This window comes from Alternaria ventricosa, assembly GCF_023758065.1.
Source record: "Alternaria ventricosa strain BMP 2768 chromosome Unknown scaffold_31, whole genome shotgun sequence".
Lineage (NCBI taxonomy): Eukaryota > Fungi > Ascomycota > Dothideomycetes > Pleosporales > Pleosporaceae > Alternaria > Alternaria ventricosa.
The window spans coordinates 164,567-178,863 of NW_026055711.1; the positions used below are offsets into that span (position 1 = coordinate 164,567).

Here is a 14,297-nt window from a genome sequence, read left to right on the forward strand (position 1 = left end):
GTCCAGGGTACGTGAATGTACCCGAGGTCCTGAGACCAGCTGCTGGCTGAGTCATGTTTGCCCACTTCACATGACAGCCCAGTCATCGGCATCGTCGCCAGTCTTGGGGTTGAACTCTTCGGCAAGGATCTGGTAGCGAGAGCTGGGGTTCTTGTTCTCCTTGATGACTTCAGTTGGCCGAACTGGCTTGGCAGACTGTTGGGGCTTCGTGTTGGTGGTGACTTCGCTGAGCTCTTCAGCAAGCTCCTCGTTCACAGTCTTGCGCTTAGGTTTTCCGCCCTTGGGGACGGTGGTCCAGGCAGAGTCCTCCATGGCGAGCCTCATCTGCTCTTCCTCCGAGGGCAGGGTGCTGACAGGGGCAGCGGTCTTAGCAGCGCCGTTGGTAGGGGCGGCAGTCTTGGTAGCGGTTTGGGCAGGAGCTTCGAAGGTGTCGAGAAGCTGACCAGACGAAGCGGCCTTGGGAGGCTGGACAGCGCCACGAGAGGGCACCTCGGTCCAGGGGTTGGAGGCGGGGGGCTTGCTCTGTCCGAGACCATTCTTGGCCGGCTCACCGCGCGCCTCACGAGCGACACGACGCTGCTTCTCCTCGAGAGCCTTGCGCGCCTTCTCCTCTTCCTCGCGCGCGGCCTTGGCCTCCTCGACCTTCTTCCTGTTCTGGCGCTGCTTCTTGGACTCGGTCGCAACCTCGGCCTTTTGTGTCTGAGCCTTGACCGACTTGGCTGGCTTCTCGGAGGGCTTGATGCTCATGACAGCGGGCGAGGCAGCGCGCTCACCGAGCATGTCAGAAACGTCCTTGCCGCTCGGGGCCTTGTTGGTGTAGGCGGCGGGGGGCTCGACGGCGCTGTCGTCGGCAGCCTGCTTGGGGGCGGCTTGCGAGATGGTCGCGGCGGCCTTGTTGCCGGCATCCTGGACGGCCGTCTTGACCGACTTGCGAGGGGCCTTGGGCTTTGCAGCCTTCTGTGCCTTGGGCTTCTTCTCTGGAGTGTCCCAGCTGACTGCCTCCTTGAGCGAGCTGGTCGTCGACTTGCCCGTGGTGGAGCGTCCTCGGGTATCCGCCGTGTTGCCCTGGTGCATGTAGTACCAGTAGGCGGCGCCTCCAATGGTCAGGAACACGACCCAGCTCATCCACGGCTCCATGATGCAAGGCGTGTGGTATGCAACGCTTCGAGGGTGCGGTGGTGACTACTGCAAGACGTCCAATGTCAACACGGTACGATGGGGCAATGGGTTGGGTGGAAGTGGCAGGCAGGTGAGGGAGCAGAGGGCCAGGGCAGTAGGATGACGGAGTATAGGGAGAGGGAAAAGGGGCTTACAGGTAATTGATTTTGTCTTAGCCCGGGCGTCGTAACGTGTGAAATTGACGCGTCGCACCGGCTGCTCTGCTCAACGGTTTCGATGGCGTTGCGAGAAGAGGCCAGGTAGGTCTTGATCCGCTTCGGGAGCTACTCAACCGTCGAGTGCAACCGCCGAATCGCCCACTTGACACGGGCGGCGCAGTTTGGGGGTTGTGTTGATTCACGTGCTACACATTCACATCGACTCGGCGTCGAGACTAACAATGTAGGGCGGGAGACGGGGAATTGCTGGAGGTGGCAGAGTGAAGGCGCTCCATGTGGTAGTGAGCTTAGGAGTGCTCCCCCGTTCGGGATGCCACTAAGCAGGGGTCGACGGAGGCGCTGCAGCGGGTGAGTGCGTCACAGCAAGATGATGATATTTCTGATATACGCCGAGTGACTTCTATTAATCTTCTTCTCCTTCTCCTATGCCGCATCCCAAATGCCTGCCTTGCCATCGCATCTCAATAGCTTCCTGCGCGCCCATCAACCACTCGTAAAGGACACGAAGCATCAAGCACCTCGCGCGCGGAGGGCTAACTCCGAGTCCCGACACCCCCGACGGCGGCCTCTAACGTTTTAGGCGGCTGAACACCAAGCCATTCACAAGCCACTCACACGCTATTCATCATCTGCCGCTGCGTCATTGGCATCTCGCTGATATTGCACCCTCGCACACAGCTGCATCTACACTCTGTGCCACGCCCTTACTTTATCTAGTACTTGCACTCGCCTGCTTAGCGCAGCAGGAGCGATGCACTTGTGGCTGCATCCATGAGTGGCATGTGGAAGGCTTGGTATCGCCTTGCAGTACTCGACCACAGTCGGGAATAAGGAGGAACGATGATAGAGACAAAAGAAGTCACTCAAAGTCTATGTTGACATTATTATAGCTCCATCGTGTATATCCAACATTATCCTACAAAGCCATGAAGGCCTTCCTACTCATAACTCGTTATTCATGAGGCTCCAAGAATGCCAACCAGATCTCAGAAGACTTGGCTCCACCGAACCGTATCCCCGGCTCCGAAGATGAAGAAGGAGAGAAATCCCATGATGGCCATCCTGCATCCATAGAGCACCTAGATATCCGTGCCTCAACCACGCCTCTTCGCAGCAGCCCCCTCCCCACCATCCTCACACTTCCTCTTCCTCCCCCCACCTCCCACCTCGCTATTCAGACTAGAACTGCGACTCATCGGAGGCGTCGCAGGCTTCATCGGGAACAAAACTCCATTCGGCGAGAGATTTCTCTGTTGTAACGGTGGCGACGACATCCTCTGTGCTTGTCCTCCCACCGCCGCCGCTGCAGCAGCATTCTGTTGCTGCATCCGTTGCTGAGCCAGCAACACCGCCTGATTCCTCTGCGCCATCTGCATCTGCCTCGCAATATCGCCCAAACCCGGTCCCACGATATTCCTATCCCCAATGATAGTCGCGCCGCAGTTGACCGTAATATTGATGTTGGAATAGCGCTTCACGCCTCTGACCTGCGTCGTAGACGTACACTGCCCCCGTGCCGTCGCCTGCGTCGTCGGACTCTCTGGCGTAATCGGCCTGCCAGCAGCATCATCCTCCTCCCCCGTCTTACTCATCTCAATAGCCTCACCACTGAGTACAGTAGCAATGAGATTCGCTATCCTCACGCTATCCATCTGAGCAATGGAGATGATGTTTCCGTGGCCCCGGATCTGAGTCGCGGCGTTGATTGTGATTTCGGGTGTATCGTCTGGCGTTTCTTGCGTGTCGCAGTCTTCTTCTTGGGGGTCGTACGGGTTTGTCATGTTGGGGATGGGGAGGGTGGGGTCTACGACGGTGTGGTAGGCGGGAGGTGCTGAACTGTCTTCTTGGTATGATTGGTATGATGAGGAGTGTGCTGGGAGTGTGTTGAACGGTGTGGATGATGGGGTGGTGTGGAGTGTGGTGGCTTTTGCGGTGGATACTGCGTTGGTGTTGCGGAATGGGTCCATGGTATATATCAGTGGATGTTTTATATTTGGCCAAGGAATCGCTTTGCGTGTCTTGGAGAACACTGCCTGTGGGTATCGTGATCGTGGGGTTGTGGCGTGATGTTGGTGTGATGGGTTAGGCGGCGGTCATGCGAGTTCGGTAACCGTACTGGCAAATGTCGATGGTTAAACGCTTTGCCGGTAGATGTTGCGCGACCACGAAGATCGATAGGAAGATGCAATAAACCGGTATATGATCGTGATATGACGATGCAGTAATGCCGTTGATGCCGTTTGCCAGTTGGTATTGGTATCCTCGATTTGTTTGCACGATGGCTGTGTCCGAAGTCAGCAAAAGCCATCCGTCACCAAGTACCTCAAGAACAACTTACCTTAAACCTCAAATACCGTACTCAACAAACCTCATTCCCCTCAGCATGCCACCACTTAACCTATATATACCCACCCACCCGCTGCAGTGGACGCCCCAATCCTCCCGCGTCCGCCCGCCTTCCGCCTTATTCACACTTGCGCAGCCTGCACCCCCACACCTGAAACACCCAACACAATACCTAGCACAATAGGAAGAAACGCGCGACAACACAAACACACCTAGCATGCGCCACATATCTACCGCATAATAGCTAGCAGCACTTCTAGTCTAGACCCGTTACCGGCAATCGAGTGTGCGTACCGAGCCTTTCCGGGATGGATCCATTGTTGCTATTGTGCTTCAATAACGGTGGGCTAGACTGTTTTCGAACATGGGAAGGAACCTTGGAACGACTGGTTGATCTCTATGACGGTATGATAGGCCGCGGATTTGGAGGATGCAGGTGGAGGATTTGATTTAGGTCTGGGGTTAGCGAATGTATGCGAGGGAACGTACAAGGTGTGTGGATGGGGATGGATGAATAGTCAAATACGGCTAAGCGCGCGTGTACAGCCTTGCCGTAGCTGGAATGACAATAGAAATAGCGATCGTGATCTACCGACTACTATGTCACTACTTCTAGGATTGTGACTTAATTGGTCTGTAGGTACCTACCTGTGTAACACAAGAATCCATCTGTCACGTTCCTTCTCTGCAACTAACCTTACCATCGTCACGTTCCCACCTGCATCATTTGTGCAACTGTCGTACGAAACCGGGTAAAATCTATGCTGGTCGTTTCTTCCTCGATCAAGTACCCAGGTAGCCATCTGCGCGTTGGTTGGGTGGTGCATCGGTCCTGCACCATTTCGCTTGCTATTGTGTTTCTATTGAACACGCAATCTATGGAATACCTGGGTACATTCAGCACGTGAGGTGTGAGGCTAGGGTGTGAGAAGCGTTGATGTACGTGTAATGAGACATGTGTGTTGGCTCATGCGTTGGATGTCTGGGAGTCATGATGATCGGGGATGCAGATGGGTGATGACTAAGTACGTGAACAGTGGGTGACGCTTTGGGTGCACAATAGGAAGATGGGATGGGACAATAGGAAGAGTCGAAGAGTGGTGCCACACATGAACAAGTTCCTTCGCGGTTTCGTGATACGAACGTGAAGCCAAACTTCTTTCCCAATACAATTGACAACTTTTGCATCTTGAACTAAAAACAGAGTCTTGCAAACCTGATGTCCAAACTCGTATTCGTACAAAAGCTTAACACTATGGCTTGCGAACTCCTCCGAAGAAAAAGCCACCTCGCTGCATTCCTCTCAATACGAAGCCACGATGCTTTGACACGCCACCCAAGCGCCCTCCCACCGCCATCAGCGCCACGCAACGTGCCCAAATCCGGCGCTCTTCTGCGCTCACCCTCAATACCAGTCTCCACATCGACAAGAAGAGTCATGATAGGCTGAATGCGATACGAAAAGGACGCGTGGCCAAGGCAATACACAATAAGGCGCCAAGAAAAGGAAGGAAGGAACAATAGGAATGCATATGCACTGCCAGCTAGTAAGTATACACTATCTGTCCTCTGTCGATCGTACGATTCCTTGTGTGTGTACAGACAGGGGATATGGAGGGACTGGGGAATGGGAAAAGCCGGGCTGTGCCGCATCTTCGATGGCTGAGCCAGTGCCAGTTTGTTGGAGTCAGTCCGCTGCCGTACCCGTACCCGTGTCTGCAAGGCAGACATGTGCCGGTGCGTGCAAACCCAGTCCATGGCACTGGTCCTTCAAAATGGCAAAGTCCTCCAGACAGGCCTAGACGACGGAAGTTGAACCCAGCCAATTAGGCAACACTATGCTGCAATCCGTAAGGCGACAAGAAAGTTACGTTGTTTTACAAGCCTGCTGTCGTGATGAACACGATGTCGAGCCCAAGACGCCACGCTCCATGAAATGCGATAGAACATCAAACACCCACCGGCAGTGTCCAGACACGGAAAAGAAATGCCGTTCGGATGGATGACTGCGATCCAGGCTGAACCCCTAACACCGATGAAGTAAACCCCTTCACAGACAACTGCAAGTCCATCACCGCTGTGGTCGGTACTGTTGGACTTCGTGTTGTGGCCGTTCGTGATAGAAGAGATTTTCCGACCAAGGCGGCAACTTCTTGTCTCGCTCATAGAGGTAGCCGCAGTTGTTGCAGAGAGTGCGTGGGCCTTTTGGACCGTCGCGGACAGCCCAGACGGCAGTTCCCCAGACCCAGCAGTGTGCGCATCTCCATGTTTGTCGCTCCCTGTGGTTGTTGTTAGTTCCAATATCACAATGCACAATGCCAGTATTGTCACATACCCTTCTTGGAGCCCTCCACCCTGCCCGCCATAGCCGGATCCTCCTTCGGCGCTTGGCGTGCCTCTTCCAACTGGGCTCAGACTCCTGAATCGTCTCTTCTTTTTGCTGCGCTCGCCGCGGCCCATGTTCTCTTGTCCTTCGATGTTGTTGAAGAATTCGTTGGCGGGTTGGCCCGTCATGTTTGCGGTCGAGGAGAAGCGCGCTGTCTCTCTGCGAAGTCGTCGGATCTGCCTTTCACGGTCCCCCTCGCGCTTCTCGATTTCTTCAGGTGATAGGATCTCCACCTTCGGTTCCCATTCGTCGCAGAGATGCTCTTGGTCGTATCTCCAACCTGCACCGATTGTAGGCTCCACTGCATCGTTGTCGATCTCGCCATCGCCCACTAATCCGCCATTCTCGCAGGCTTCCTTCTTAAGCCGCAGGACTGCTTCGTAGATGCTATGTGTCATGGCGTTCACCCATTCTCCCGATAGCCCCAGATCCGCGCACGTCGTCTTAGCAAACATCTCCGCGAAACCTGGTGGGTGTAATAGTGACCACTCGAACTTGTCGGTGTACAATCGGTTCATGAGGTTGATGTTGAGCGTGACGATGCAGCGGTAGGTATCGTCTGGGTTGTGAAGTTCCTCAGACGGCATTGCGGTCGCAGTTGCGCTGATGCCATTTGGAATGCCCGCTGGCGTCTGTGCGCCGTTGGTATGCGATACGCCGTTGGTCATAGGGGTCGACGCGCCGTTCGTGGCTGGTACTTGTGGTGTGGAGGTGCCGTCACGGGACGATGCCGGCAGTGCGGGCTTGCCGTTAGTTCCTTGAACAGCGGGTGAGTTCGCGGAATGGAATAGAGGGTGGAGCGCAACACCAGCGTATTCCTCCAGCTGCTGTCGAATCTGATTTGCGATTTGTGAGATTATGAGGGGCTTTCGGTCATTCGGCAGATCTAGTTCATCGACGAACTGCTTTGCGAATTGATCGGGTGTCGTCAAAGCCTCGTGTAGGTTCCAAAGGAACGAGTCCTTTAGTCTGTATGCGGGAGTGACGTCGGGTTGTTTGTACGCGGGCAGATTCTCGTTGATGCCGAACTCTCGCGCGTTGGACGGTGTTGGCAGCGGCGCCTCAGGCCGGAAAGCCTGAATGTCCATGTCTATTCGAATCGGTATCAACGTGACAGGCAAGACTGACTGCGTCTGGACTTGCTTCTCCGTGCTGCAGTGTGTTAGCCTTCTATTGCAAGATGCGTCCCATGGCTTAATCCTGCCACCATGCCACATACAGTGTGCGCTTCGGCCTGCCCATCCAGTCTCGCCAGATTCCTTGTATGTCAACTGGCGCAGTGAGCTCCTCGCCCAGCGCTGCTATTTGCGCCGTGTGGTCTGCGCTGTTCGGGTCGATCTTCTGTACACTTCGCAGGCCTGTCGCACGTCGCGGCCGATCGCTATCCTCGAAATCGTCATCATCGTATGCATCCTCCGCATAGCTGAGAACGGCGGTTCCGCGTTTTGTCACGCGCGGCGCAGGGAGCGTATTCGAAGGCGGGACAATGGGCGAGATGAGCGAGTTTCCGTGGCTTCGCAGTCGCGGCGCATAACTCGACATGAAGGCCTGGGGCGGCGCCGTCTTTCCCGTACTCGTAAACATGGCTGTTGACACGGTCGATGGTCGTGTAGGAGATGTGAGGAAGCTCAGCAGAGCTCGCGAACACTAAACGCGTCGCGATGTCGATGGGGCCTCCGAATGCGGTGAATGGGTCACGGGGTCCGTCAGAAGGCTGGTCGATTCGCGATTACCCCTGCACTGCAACCGATAGGGAAATCCGTTCGAATTGCGACTGCTTTTGCGCGTCCCTGGCTGGTGACGGATGCTTTCGCGGTTGCGGTCCAGCTAACGTTGCCAAGACCCGCTAGTCCGCAAGCGTCCCAGGGTTCTCAGGGCTGGGGGCTCTTTCCAATGTCTGCCTTCCACCTCACCTGCCCAGATGCTCACTTCACGATGCATCACAATACCTTTGATGCGCCAGCATACACGATCAATGTACCAATCACTGCGCATTATGAACGTGTTGTTGCGGCACAGCGCCCTGTAACCCATAAACACTCTCAATTCATCCACATTCATCAGATCACCATTCCCATGTGCCCAAAGTCTTTCAGTCACACGCGCTCTCTGCTTGCTTTCTGGGAGTGGAGTATGGATGGCAAGAGTTGGAAAATCTGAAACGCGTTATGCCTTCCTTCCGCCTGGGTAACTAGTGGCGCTTAACGGTCTCCACCAGGATATTTCTTGCCGCTGTGTATCCCAGCTATATCTCTACGGATCTAGGGTTTATCGTGACTGGACACCCAATCAAATACAATTAATGAAACAAGAAAGGTAGGAAGTACATGTCTTCGGTGGGCCTTCCGCGGGTTCCTGTACTTATTCAGGCATGTGCAGTCTTCATCAAGAACTCACGGTCACAGCGCTGGCGCAACGATGGCGCGCGCTAATTTGCCGGGAGACGTTGAATACTCACCTTCACCTCCCAACGTCAAGTATATAACCTCCCAGCTTTGTCTCATTGTGAAGCTATTGTTCATTACGTATTACTAAGGCTATTGTATTATGACTCTACAACGCCGTCACGGTCCTTACCATCGCGCCTACTAAAGACTTTCGTTATTCTTCCTCCACAACTCATCGCAAATACGAGCACGACATTCATACCAACTACGCAACTCTACGAGACCTTCATTTTACTCTTCCAAGAACTACTTGCGACAAGTCTTTGACAAGACATATTTCGATTTCAGACATCCGAACCAACATTTCGACTTACACGGTACATACCTCAGCTGGTCTAGGAAACATCATGTCTTTCAAGTCGACCCTTTACGCCGCGGCAGCCATGCTAGCCATGGCCCCGTTCTCTGCAAACGCACATATGATTCTCAAGAGTCCCGTGCCATACGGCAATCCCAACAATTCACCTCTCGACGCTTCCGGTTCCGACTTTCCCTGCAAAGCCGTACCATATACGGTGAACACTATGAACGAATGGAAGGTCGGGTCATCCCAGACTCTTGCATTCACTGGTACGGCTGTCCATGGTGGAGGCTCATGCCAGATCAGCGTCACCACCGACAAGGAGCCTACAAAGGACTCCGTATGGAAAGTCATCTACTCCATTGAGGGTGGCTGCCCTGTATCTGCAGAAGCCAACCTGGACGAATTCGGTCCCAGCCTCGACAATACCTTCAAGTTCGATATCCCCCCAGAGCTTCCCAACGGCGTCATGACAACAGCGTGGACGTGGTTCAACAAGATCGGAAACCGCGAAATGTACATGAACTGTGCGCCGGTTACGATCTCTGGCGGTGCCGACGACACAACCGCATTCGATGCTCTCCCCGATATGGCAGTCGCAAATCTCGGAGTCCCGCAATCTTGCGGTAAGACAAAAGAGAGCAGTGATTTTACGTTCCAGAACCCAGGAAAGTACGTGAAATCTGTCGGAAAAGGCCCTTTCGTGGATCTTTGCACTGGCGCAACTTCGCAACCCAGCACCGGCGGTGATGCTGGTGGTGGTGGCAGCGGCAATGCCGACCCTGGTGCTCCAGCCGCCAGTCCTCCAGCTGCTAGTCCTTCCCCGGACTCAGGAGCCTACCAACCTGCTGCTACGCCTCCATCTGCCGCGAGCCCAGCTCCAGTAAGCCCCCCTCCCGCTCCACCAGCTGCTCCATCTGGCACCAAGTCCGCCTGCTCACCCAAGCCTAAGCCTGCCGAGTCCACCCTCCGCACTCTCGTGACCGTCACAGCGCCAATGCCAGCTTCACCGACCAACACCGACGGCATCTTCCCACCCGGCCCAGCAGCCGGCACGGGCACAGCCCCCGCAGCAGCTCCAGCGCCACAACCAACCGGCCAGTCTCCAGCAGCATCGCCCGTCGCGCCTCTAAGACCAACACCATCCGGCGCACCCGCCTCACCCGCACCCGCAAACCCAGGTTCAGACAAAGAAACCTGCTCCCCCGACGGCGCTGTCGTTTGCTCGTCCGACGGCACGAAGTTCGGTCTTTGCGACCACGGGAAGGTCATCATGATCCCCGTGGCTGAAGGCATAAAGTGTGAAAACGGAGCCATTGCTAAGCGCGGTGATTACTCGCATCGTAATCAGCGCACCGCTATCTAGTTTGAGACTGGGTATTTGGTATTGTTAAGATGGTTCGTTTGTATATACTTGTGTCAGCCGGTTCTGCCCTTTTAGTATGTTTGTTTCGATTTCTTTTACGGGGATGGATGGAAGCTTTGGCTTTGATTGTTGCCTGACCTCGTTTGTTAGCCTCGCTGTCGTATAACAGAGGAGTGTCCTTTCGCTTTTTCGCTGTCGCGATTGAAGAGAGGTTTTGTGTGTAGATTTGCATATCATGTAATAGTACTATTACTATAAAACCAACAATCGTTCCTTTCGCACTCCAATCAACAAGTACTAATCATCATCCATATCCAGCGTCTAAGCTCCACCAACAGCATAAGGAGTGAACTTAGAACAACCACCCACATCAGCATCACTAGCAATCCTCCAATAAACACCACAATCATAACTCGTCGTCCCCCTCGCAGCCACACATTCCAACGGACACGTCCCATCCGCAGCATTGTAAGTAACCTGGCAAACCGTTTCCTGCAGCCCATTCGCCGTATTACCGAAGAAAACATAAGCGTTCACAGCCGCGGCATTGGGATCTGTCTTGCCGATGGACCCGGCATCCGGCCCGTTAAGCACTTGCAGCTTGTTGTTGTCGACGGTGGTGAATTGGAGGACGGGGCTGAGACCCGGCGCATTGCCCACGGTGTTGCCGCCGGCATAACCGATGGGGTTTCCGCTGTTGTCGCCGCCGATGGCGTAGACGGTGAAGGTGGGGATCGCGATGACTTGTTGGGTGCCTGTGATGATGGTTGTGCGCTCCGTGACTGTGGAGGTCTCGGTCGCGGTGTCGGTGATGGTGTTTGTGATGGTTGCGGTGTCGGTGTTGGTTACGGTTGCGAAGACGGTCAGGGGTACCTGTTGAGGGAGGTGTTGATTAGGAACGAATTATGTGGGTTGGTCGAGTTGCTGGCGACTTACTGTGACTGAAGTTGTGATGGTGGTGGGAAGGCTCAAGGTTGTCGTGGTAGTCGTGCTAGAGGTAGGCACCGCAAGACATTTGCATGCTGAAGAGAGAGCTTGGCCTTCGATGTAGTTGTTGAAGCATGAAGGCTTCTTCGGAGGGACATAGGCGCCCCGCTTCTGTACAGCTCCTGGGGATGCGCATGCAGTAATTGAAGAGTATGCGACAGTATTGATGGTTTCGGTCGTTGTCGTCGTCTCGGTGATCGTGGCAGACGCCGTTGCAGTGGCAGTATCAGTGGCCGTAATAGTGTTGGTTGCATCGGTGGTCGTGGTCGATCCCGAAGTGATCGTTGCAGTTGCCGTAATGGTCCTGTTTGTTGTGAGCGAAAGATCATGCCGGTGGAGATGGACGTAGTGTTAACGTACGCAGTGAAGGAAGTCACCGTAGAAGTCTTTGTGACTACAGGGATCTTGAGGTAAGAAGAACAGAAGCTCGTGGCTTGGGGCTGTTGCTTTGCAACAGTGACCAGACCACCGATAATGTCGCAGAATAACTGCGCAACGATCTTGCCAGCAGGCTCAGGAGCTACATTTCGAGGGACGGATAGGGCGCCAGTGGGAATGGCGAGGCCCAGGGCAAGTCCAGCTACGTTGTTGAAGCGCATGGTGAACGTGTACAAGTGTTGGAGGCTCAGTCGATGGAGGAGATGCTGCAGAAAGTGCTCTGGTGAAAACAACAAGACGTTTCTCGAAAGCGTCTTATATACATCTTGTACGACAAGATTATTCTCTCCTCGCCCTCTCGCGTCGCTCTAGAACTCAGTCCCTTCGGCACCTTGAGGTCGGTGGAAGCAACGCTATCGGTATGTTGCAGTGCAGAAATGAGGAGCTGAACTCTAGCTGCACGATCTCGACAGCCACCTTTCTCCTCTTCTTCCTCGTCGAGTTAGAACTTCAAGCCACAAAGGTTTGGTCGTGGCCAGAAACAGGAAGAACTGAGCTGTAGGACGACGGTGAAGAATTGTTCAGCCAGCCTCCGACGAGTCTCTAGCTCTGAAGAGCACCCTGCTCTCGCTGGATCTGGAAGCATGTCTGCAGAGCCTCTAGGCGATGTCGGATTCCAAGTCCCCGTGAGTAAGTAAGCCTGAGAATGCTCGACCTGGTAAGCCTAGAGGCATTGCTTGTGGCCTGGAAAGGCATAGTCTAATCCGATCCTGGGGAAGGACGCCTATCTAGAACGCTCTATGTGGCCATGATCAACGGAGAAGCCTGACAACCCTGGAATCTGACCTATGATGTTGCGACTGTATCTTGAACCTTTCGAGGCTGTTGGCACGGAATAGTACTAGTGGCATCGCTTCGCCTGGCGCGGTCGGAATGTTTCCCTTCAATGTTCAATCTGGGGATAAAGCCACGCTAAGAAACGGACCGAAGCTTATTTTACCCTGTGGCAGCTCGCCTGCATTGTTTGTCTTGAGTCTTCCCTGGAATATTCCAGCGCCCACGTTGTGCTCTAGATCTCGGAGCTCCCGTCACGCCAGGGTCGAAGGGAAGCACATGACTTGAGGTCTGCAGTCGAAGGCCTCGAATTTGTTCTATCGTCAAGGGCGCCCCTGCCATGACCCTTGCCTGATCAACTGCCTGCCGCTCGGAAGCATGTGATCCGTGCTGTGCTATCCGTCTTCAGCGTGGGAAGCGGAGTACACTCCTACGATGCCGAATACCTGGATTGGATCGTCCCATCTTCGCACGCCTTGCGGTGATCATGAGTAGATCTGGCGAAGTAATATCTGAATTGTAAACTAGAACCTTCGCACGCACCGCGTGGTGATCGAAGGGAGGTATAACGCGGATGATAGTTCAGAAGATCCGCAGTACCCAAGCGAGTGCGATCTTTCAACACCCAAGCGGACGGCCGCCCGGTGTCGGGCTCTGGTTGCGCAATAAGGACAAGTCCGTGCCTTTGGCTCACGTCACGGCTCGAAGTCTCATGGTCGTCAGCAGATCGTGCGTCGGTGAAGAGACACACAAGCAGTCTTGAGCCATGTTGCAGAAGCCTAGTTGTGCCACTGCGGCGCGGTAGAAGCTGTGATGTTGAAAATGCTGCGGATCGACGTAGGGATTGCTCCGGAATCGAATTGCTGTAGAATGTCTCCTATCCCGACGCGTTGGGTGGTGACCAGCTTTTTGGTGAATTAGGTCGCTTACCGCAGCGATCGCATTTTGTTCGGACGAAACCTTACGGGTCGCTTCTTCTGGCTTCCGCGCTCGAACCTGGAGACTTTTCTCGCGAGTGACTTTGGTCGTGTATGTTAGGGCTTGAACTTCCACTGACGGTCATCTGCGGGGCGCTTTAGTAGTTGGCCTTTCGCCAACGTTGACATGCTCGACGTGGACCTTGTTGCTTTCATCTCAGACGAAAAACGAGGAAAGAAGGCGCCATTCACCTCATCTCCAGCTTCCTCTAGCCTGCGGTCCCCCACTACTCCTCAGTAGCATAATTCCCACACCCACCGCCATGGCACCAAGGAAAACCCACTGCGGAACAACGATATCCGTATCTATCCGCTGATACCTCCGGGCTTTCTCGGCGTACATCTTCTTCCTCAGCGCACGTTCTTCCTCGTCCACTTCGTCATCTTTCGTCTTTCTTTCCTTCACATTCTCTTCAATCAGTCCATCACCCTTCTTCCTCTGCATTTCCTTCAGGTAGGCCCGTATCACGGGATCGTCCTCTTCACTCAAATCCACAAATTCTCTCTCTTTCATCTCTACACCCTGATCAAGTGGACTCGCTACATTCAATCCACCCACAACACCTTCTTTCGCCGTCAACTTTTTCTTATCGACGAGCACATCGTCTGGTAGCCACTCTTTCAGGGTGTCTTCGGGTAACGTCCGGAACACAAGACACATCCACATCTCCAATACATTCAACATCAGTTCCGGGTGATCCATCCCCGGTACTGCATTGCCATAACTACCTGAGGGAAGCACGGCCAGTACACCGAATACATTATAGATACTCCACTCCAGAGCGTAATAATGCAGACTCGGATGATCTCTCCGATACCTAAAGTTGAGATGCTGTGCCACTCTCACGCGCAGATTGCTACTCTGGCCGACATAAATCCTCAATCTTTTGTCGACACCTAAGATGCCGTTGAGGTAGATGGCGCGGCCTTCATGACGC

At 54.2% G+C, this 14,297-nt stretch overlaps 4 protein-coding genes across 4 annotated transcripts; 1 reads left to right on the top strand and 3 right to left on the bottom strand.

Annotated features, from left to right (window-relative positions):
- Window positions 1–66: 66 nt before the first annotated feature.
- J4E93_010521 (uncharacterized protein) lies at window positions 67–1,137 on the bottom strand (the record flags this gene model as incomplete). The annotated part of the gene is made up of 1 exon (XM_049348400.1): window positions 67–1,137. The coding sequence occupies one exon, from the start codon at window positions 1,135–1,137 to the stop codon at window positions 67–69; it is 1,071 nt and encodes a 356-aa protein (XP_049194471.1).
- Window positions 1,138–2,431: 1,294 nt separating this feature from the next.
- Window positions 2,432–3,304, bottom strand: J4E93_010522 (uncharacterized protein; the record flags this gene model as incomplete). Its single annotated transcript, XM_049348401.1, has 1 exon — window positions 2,432–3,304. One exon carries the CDS (start codon window positions 3,302–3,304, stop codon window positions 2,432–2,434), a length of 873 nt encoding a protein of 290 aa, XP_049194472.1.
- A 2,450-nt stretch (window positions 3,305–5,754) lies between these two features.
- J4E93_010523 (uncharacterized protein) lies at window positions 5,755–7,653 on the bottom strand (the record flags this gene model as incomplete). Its single annotated transcript, XM_049348402.1, has 3 exons — window positions 5,755–5,962; window positions 6,019–7,221; window positions 7,289–7,653. The coding sequence occupies 3 exons, from the start codon at window positions 7,651–7,653 to the stop codon at window positions 5,755–5,757; spliced, it is 1,776 nt and encodes a 591-aa protein (XP_049194473.1).
- Window positions 7,654–8,899: 1,246 nt separating this feature from the next.
- J4E93_010524 (uncharacterized protein) lies at window positions 8,900–10,183 on the top strand (the record flags this gene model as incomplete). Its single annotated transcript, XM_049348403.1, has 1 exon — window positions 8,900–10,183. The coding sequence occupies one exon, from the start codon at window positions 8,900–8,902 to the stop codon at window positions 10,181–10,183; it is 1,284 nt and encodes a 427-aa protein (XP_049194474.1).
- Between the last annotated feature and the right edge of the window lie 4,114 nt (window positions 10,184–14,297).